Genomic DNA, 6,970 nt, shown 5'->3' on the forward strand with positions numbered 1-6,970 from the left:
ATATATATATATATATATATATATATATATATATATATCGTTAAAAGAAAAAGAAAAAAACAAACATTTAATAATCATATTGGAGGTTTGATAGTTATCCGAGTTATTTTAATCTATTTATCCAAATAAAATGTCAAAAAAATCCTTATATAATGTAAAACGGAAAAAAACATTAAATATTATATTCAAATAAAACGCAAAAATATTAAACAATTTTGAAACCACAAAAACAAAGATAAATAAATAAAACAAATAATATATATATATATATATATATATATATATATATATATATATATATATATATATATATATATATATAAGAAAATAAAAAATAAAATAAAAAAGATAATTTGGTCTTGTTATGTTAAACAATGAATTGCAATATTCAAAAACTATAGAGATTCAACCTATCAATTTATAAACTTATGCATCAAACCTACAAATTCGATCAAACCACAGTGACCATTTCTATAATTTACTATTTTCCCCATATACACATAGATCTTTAGTGTTATTAGTTGGAGAGAAATATACATATTTTTGTTATTCCAAGGATCCAAACCAAAAAATATGCAATGTAAAACTCATAAATATACTTTTCTATCACCCATAGTAACTTAGGTCTGGCAAAGTGAGTTTGATTTGATCCAAACTGTTAACAATTATACGGATTTGAAGCGTAGTTTTTGATCCATTTACCTGTTAACATCCTGTATTCGCCAACCTTTTCTATTAAAAGGGTCGGTATGGATTATAATCGATCCGCTCCGTTTATAACCCGCCCCCTATAAATTTTGGAATTATATATTTATATTTATACTACCCAAAGTTTATTTTTAATTCAAATCGAAAGTCCAAAGAGAAAATGCCAAAAAAATTAAACTATTTTTACATAGTTCTGGAGGAGTCGATTTCTAGACTTCCAATCATCTACTAAATATCATGATGTCATTCATTTGTATTTGATCAAGCAATCAACAATTTCATTTGTATATCATCGTCATGTATCAACCGGAAGAAAGATTGTAATTGTTTTCTTTATTAATGCAATCGACGGTCAAAAATCAATTAGAAGTTACAACAATAATGATTTTAATTCCAATCGAAAGCCCTCGAGTATGTAATGGATTTTCTAAATCAACATTTGTTTTCTTTAATAAATTTTAGTTTAAATTTTACAAAAAATGTGTTTGATTATTCAAGTAACCTACGGATTACGAGGCAGGTTTGGATATATGTTAATTCGGTGGATAAGGGTATGAGTTTGATTATTCAAAACCCTACTGATTATGGAGCAGGTTTGTATCGGATTTGAAAATTTATTAAAAGTGTTTGGATCAATGTCAATTCGCTCCAAACCCACCCCATTACGAAGTCTAATAGTAGCAACATACAAACATTCTCAACATGTAATATCTCTTCTGCAACATGCAACATACTTAAACTTCTTTACTAATAATAGCCATATGTAATCAAACACATGTAAGCATTTTATAAGTTTCAGGTTACATATTGCTATTATCCACATTGATACCTTAACGCAATCCAAATATCTCTTCTGGGGGATCATAAATACTCTGATCAGGAAAAATCTCCTCAAAGTCTTGTTTGACTTTATTTCTCAAAAGGGGATGTGGAAGAAGCCCCTTGAGTAGGATTCTAAATGGCAACTCATCTGGTGGGTCCGGAGACTGTTTCATATCCTCATAGATGTTCATTGCATCTCCAGGAGATCCAAATCTCAAAAACCCACGAATCACTTCTGTGTATGTTTGAGAATCAGGGTATAAATTTTCCTTCTTCATGCTTTCCCATAGCTTCATGGCCTCATCCATCTTTTTAGATTTAGATAATGAGATTATCAAGTCTTTGTACAGATACACATCAGGCTGATACCAATCTTGCTTTTGAATCACCCAAAACATCTGAAAAAAAAAATCCATATATAATATTTGAAAAAAAAAAGACAACTAAAATGTAATGAAATTGATTGATTAAAGGAGAGTGAGAAAAAGTGTAAAACCTTGACAGCTAGATCCACTTCCTCCTGGCGTTCAAGCTCATTAAGAACAGCAACCATGTCCATCTTTAAGAGCCTTGATACATGAGTTTTAACAAACTTGTCTAGTTTCTCTTCATCATCTTTGACTCTCTTTATCCCCAAAATAACAAAAAGAGCTTCTTTACCAATCATTTTCTTTCCTCTCCAAAGGGAACCTCTAGGCCTGCCATCATGGTAATGGCGAGGCCTCAAACATGTATGAAGCTGGTGTTGGCAATGGCAGGTATTGTAAATAGTGTTGGTTGTGTGATTGAATGCTAATGGTGATGTAGGAGTAGGACAAGAAGAATAAGAAGAGATGAAGTGTTTCAATATGGGTATTCTTATTATGTCATGATGGAGAAATGAGGAGACGGATGACCTTAGTTTTGACCTCAATGGACCTCCAATGGCTGCCATTGCAGTTGCTGAGAAAACCAACACCTGCTGTCCAAAAGGAAGTATTTGGGCATCACATCAAAAGGAAGTATGTGGACGCAATACAATTATTTTCACATAAGCAAATTATTTTCACATAAGAAAATGAAACCACAGCAGAATTTCTGTTCTATCGATTCAAAAAATGTTATTAGCAACCATACTTGATACAATGAATTAGACAAATAAGTGTGTATGATCAAGAACTCCCTAAATCAGTATTTAAACTATGACAAACTTGGAAGATTTACAAAAAGGGATACTTCTGGTATGGGTAAACATCAGACTACTTTTTGTTATGTCAAATAATCCAATTATGCATATTAACCAATCAATCACGATCAAGAGCAAGAACAAAGTGAGAATTCGATCACTTCTCACTATCTCATTGGTAAGTATGGAAGTATGGTTCAGGCCCATTCAGAACCAAAAAAGACTCGATTTTTTACAACAAAAAAGCATCCCGAAATCACATCCATTATAAATCAAGTTCGACTAATAAAACTATTGAAGAGAAAGAAAGGGAATTTTTTTCAGATTCTGATATCATGATATCAGAGGGGTCACATTAGCGATTGAAGGAAAAAAAAACCCTCCAGCGATGTCACGGTAGCTCTGTTTGGGGTCGAATTCAGAGGGGGTTGTTTGGTTCGAATGTATAAAATGCGATTAGAGAGAGAGAGAGAGAGAGAGAGAGAGAGATTACCTGCGATGAAGCTCGTTGAACGACCCTGTGACGAAGTGGAGAAGACGCAATGGAGAGGTTGTCGGCTGAACGCGAATGAGATGATATCAAGGTTTACCAGATGAAGCGTATGATACTATTTTGTTAGGGCAAAATCGTAATATGCTTTCCTCCATGTTAAGAAGCAATTAATTCCATTAGGACGGTGAACAGGAATATGAATTTTTGTTTCAAAGAAAAAAAAAAAATTATATATATATATATATATATATATATATATATATATATATATATATATATATTGAAATGACAAATATACTGATATTAAACTAAGTGTTCATAAATTATTTTACTTATGTCAATAGTAAGACTTAAACCTTAAACTCAAAAAGAAAGACAACACCGAATACCATTGGACTACAAGTTCTTTAAAAAAAAAAAATTCCGATCAAACACAAGAATTCAAGGGAATTGGAATCTTTTCCTTTGACGAAACCGGAAGGTTTGTTGGAAACTGGGATCTGCAGGTGCAGAACTTTCAGAGCTGAAAAACTCTTTTTTTTTAGCCTTGGGGCGCTTTGGGGCTTTCTTTTAGTGCTAGGGAAGTTTTCTAGGCTTGAGGGGGTGTTTGGGAGGTTTAGAGAGAAGAAGAATGGGTTTAAGGTGTGAGGTTTAAGGCTGTCTCGCACCTCCTTTTATAGTTGGCCAAAGCCTCGGTGCGCAGGGCGTTCCTCGGAGGAACGCAGCGTGTTCCTCGTACGAGGTTCGTACAAATGTGTGTCAATCATCGGATAGAGAGGCGTGGCTAACTCCGGACCTAGTATCCAAACGCGGGGCTTTCCTTTCTTCTACACGGGGCATTCCCCCTCGGACAGCTTCACAATTTCTTCTCCCGACTTCTAAAATTCATAACTTTCGCATACCAACTCCTTTTTCGATGTTATTTATATCCACGTGTAGGTAGAGATGTACTCTACAACTTTCTTTTAGACACCATTGGCTAATTTTGACTTTATTTTTTAAGTTATATTTTTAACAGGCCGGGACAGGAAAAATTCGTTAAAAATTCATAACTTTGTCATCCGACGTCCGTTTTGTCTGTCTTTTTATCGTTGAGCTCCTATTAACGAAATATTCGATTCTCGTTTAGGTTGTGTCGGCTAAAAATCGCTCAATCTAACATTCGAACTCCAAACTGCACATTGTTATGCCAAATCTTAGAAAATTCATAACTTCCTCATACGAAGTCAGATTTTGACGTTCTTTTTATGCACACTCTCGGTTTAACGTATACTACAACTTTTGTTTAGGTCGCTAAGGCTAAAAAGAACTTTATCATAAATTCACTTTTTACGTCACACAGCATCGTGTTGGTTTTGTCGCGAAACTTCGACAGATCATAAGTTCTTCGTTATAGCTCGGATTTCGGCGTTTTTTATATCTCTAGAATCCTTGTCAAAACCACTACAACTTTCTTCATAGATATCGGGTTTATCTATTATTTTATTTTTGACGCTTATTTTCATTCTTAATTTATTATATCTTATAAATAAGTATAACGCACATAAAATCACATAATCCACATAATATTCAAGTAATTCCTCTTTATTAATTCAAAAATAAGCTACATTTGTTGAACCTAACTATTACATCATTATATCAATGCTTAGCCTCGAAACACGGGCGTTACAATTCTCTCCCCATAGGATGATTCCATCCCGGAATCATGCATTAACAAACAGATGCGGATAGCGACTCATCATGTCACTCTCCGTTTTCCTGGTGATGTTTGGCCCATTCGTATGTTTCCATCGCATAAGCACTAAGTCGACCATCTAGCGTTGCAACTTCTTTGTCTTACGGTCAACAATCGCCTCCGGCTCTTCAATTAGCCTCTTATTTTCATCCATCCTTAACTCTGAAAGTGGAATTATGTCGCAAACTTCTCCCATGAACTTCCTTAAATAACACACATGGAAAATGTTATGAATACCATCTAGTTCTTCTGGTAGTTCTAACTTGTAAGCTTGGTTCCCAATCCTCCGAAGAACTTTAAACGGTCCAATAAACCTTGGACTCAAGTTTACTCTTTTCCCAAATCTTACAAGTCCCTTCCACGGCAAGACTTTAAGCAAAATCGAATCTCTAACTTCGAATGTCATCGGTCGTCACTTCTTGTCAGCATAACTCTTTTGACGATCATGAGCAGCTAACATCCTTTCCCTAATCATTTTCAGCTTTTCAACAGTCTGATGGACTATCTCGGGGCTCATAAACTACTTTTCTCCAACTTCAAGCCAACATGACGTCTTACGACACTTTTGTCCATACAAAGCTTGATAAGGTGCAATCTTGATGCTTGAATGGCTATCTACCAGGGGTAAGTGTTCATCCTAGTTACCTTGGAATTCTAGGGTGCATGCTCTTAGCATATCTTCTAGTTTTTTAATCGTTCCTTCGCTTTGACCATCAGTCTGTGGATGGTAGGATGTACTTAGACACAACTTCGTACCCATCTCCTCTTGTAGGCTTCTCCAAAACCTTTATGTGAAGTGACTATCACGATCTGATACAATCGTTAACGGAACACCATGAATTCTTACTACATCCTTCACGTAAGCTTTTCCAAGCTTATCCATAGACCACCTTTCATTGGCTACTATGAAGTGTGCACTCTTAGTGAACCGATCCACGACCACCCAAATCATGTCGTGTCCGTTCTTTGTCCTGGGCAATTTAGTCACAAAATTCATAGTGATGTCTTCCTATTTACCCATGGGTACAGGTAAAGGTTCTAAACTCCCATATGGTTTCTAATGTTGTGCCTTAACTCTCGCACATGTTACACACTCATCCACATACTTTGCAACATCGAGCTTCATCGTCAGCCACCAATAGTAGGGTTTCAGATCCCTATACATTTTAGTGCTATCGGGATGTATCGAGTACATGGTTTTGTGAGCTTCTTCCATCATAAGATCTCTTACTCCTCCTATAAATCCTATCTTGTAATATCTTCAATCCTTGGCTATTTGTACCGAACACCAACGTTTTGCCCAAACATTCTTCCTTTCGGTCATTTTTCTTTGAAGCTTCTCCCTGAGCTTTCTTGATGCTTTCCACAATCGTTGAGACAACTTCAATTCTTAACACTCTCAAGCGTTTTCTTTCCACGTTTACTTTTTGACTTAAAGCATCAGCTACGACATTTGCTTTACCAGGATGGTAAAGTATCTCACAATCATAATATTTGAGTAACTCTAGTCAGCGTCGTTGTCTTATATTCAATTCTTTTTTATCAAAGAGATACTGGAGACTTTTATGATCAGTGAATAGTTTGCACTTCGTGCCGTAAAGATAATGCCTCCATATCTTTAGTGTGAATACTACCGCTGCCAACTCCAAATCATGAGTGGGGTAGTTCTTTTCGTGTTCTTTCAATTGTCTCGATGCATATGCTATCACCTTATCCCTTTAGGTCAGAACACAACCTAACCCAACTCCAGATGCATCGCTATAAACTACTAAGTCTTCAACTCTGTCAGGTAAATAAAGAATTGGTGCTTCACACAACTTCTTCTTTAGCTTCTCGAATGCCTCTTCATGTGTTCCACTCCATGTATATGTAGCTTCTTTGTGGGTCAAAGCTGTTAATGGAGCAGGTATCGATGAAAAACCTTGGATAAATCTGCGGTAATATACAACTAATCCTAGAAAGCTTTGAATCTCCGTGGGGCTTTTCTGGTCATTCCCAGTTCATCACAGCTTCAGTCATAGCTGGGTCACCCATTATTCCTTCTTGG

General features: G+C 35.5%; 1 protein-coding gene across 2 annotated transcripts; it reads right to left on the reverse strand.

Moving 5' to 3' along the window:
* Window positions 1-1,439: 1,439 nt before the first annotated feature.
* LOC111900010 (protein THYLAKOID ASSEMBLY 8-like, chloroplastic) lies at window positions 1,440-3,344 on the reverse strand. Of its 2 annotated transcripts, none has more exons than XM_023895891.2 (3): window positions 3,189-3,344; window positions 2,027-2,488; window positions 1,440-1,928 (listed from the first exon to the last, which is right to left on the reverse strand). In XM_023895891.2, exons 2-3 carry the CDS (start codon window positions 2,462-2,464, stop codon window positions 1,539-1,541), a joined length of 828 nt encoding a protein of 275 aa, XP_023751659.1. In that variant the 5' UTR covers window positions 2,465-2,488; window positions 3,189-3,344; the 3' UTR covers window positions 1,440-1,538. The 2 variants fall into 2 exon arrangements, with proteins under 2 accessions (XP_023751659.1, XP_023751660.1); XM_023895892.2 differs by having other exon boundaries at window positions 2,027-2,491; window positions 3,189-3,343.
* Between the last annotated feature and the right edge of the window lie 3,626 nt (window positions 3,345-6,970).

This window comes from Lactuca sativa, chromosome 6 (genome assembly GCF_002870075.4).
Source record: "Lactuca sativa cultivar Salinas chromosome 6, Lsat_Salinas_v11, whole genome shotgun sequence".
Taxonomy (NCBI): Eukaryota; Viridiplantae; Streptophyta; class Magnoliopsida; order Asterales; family Asteraceae; genus Lactuca; species Lactuca sativa.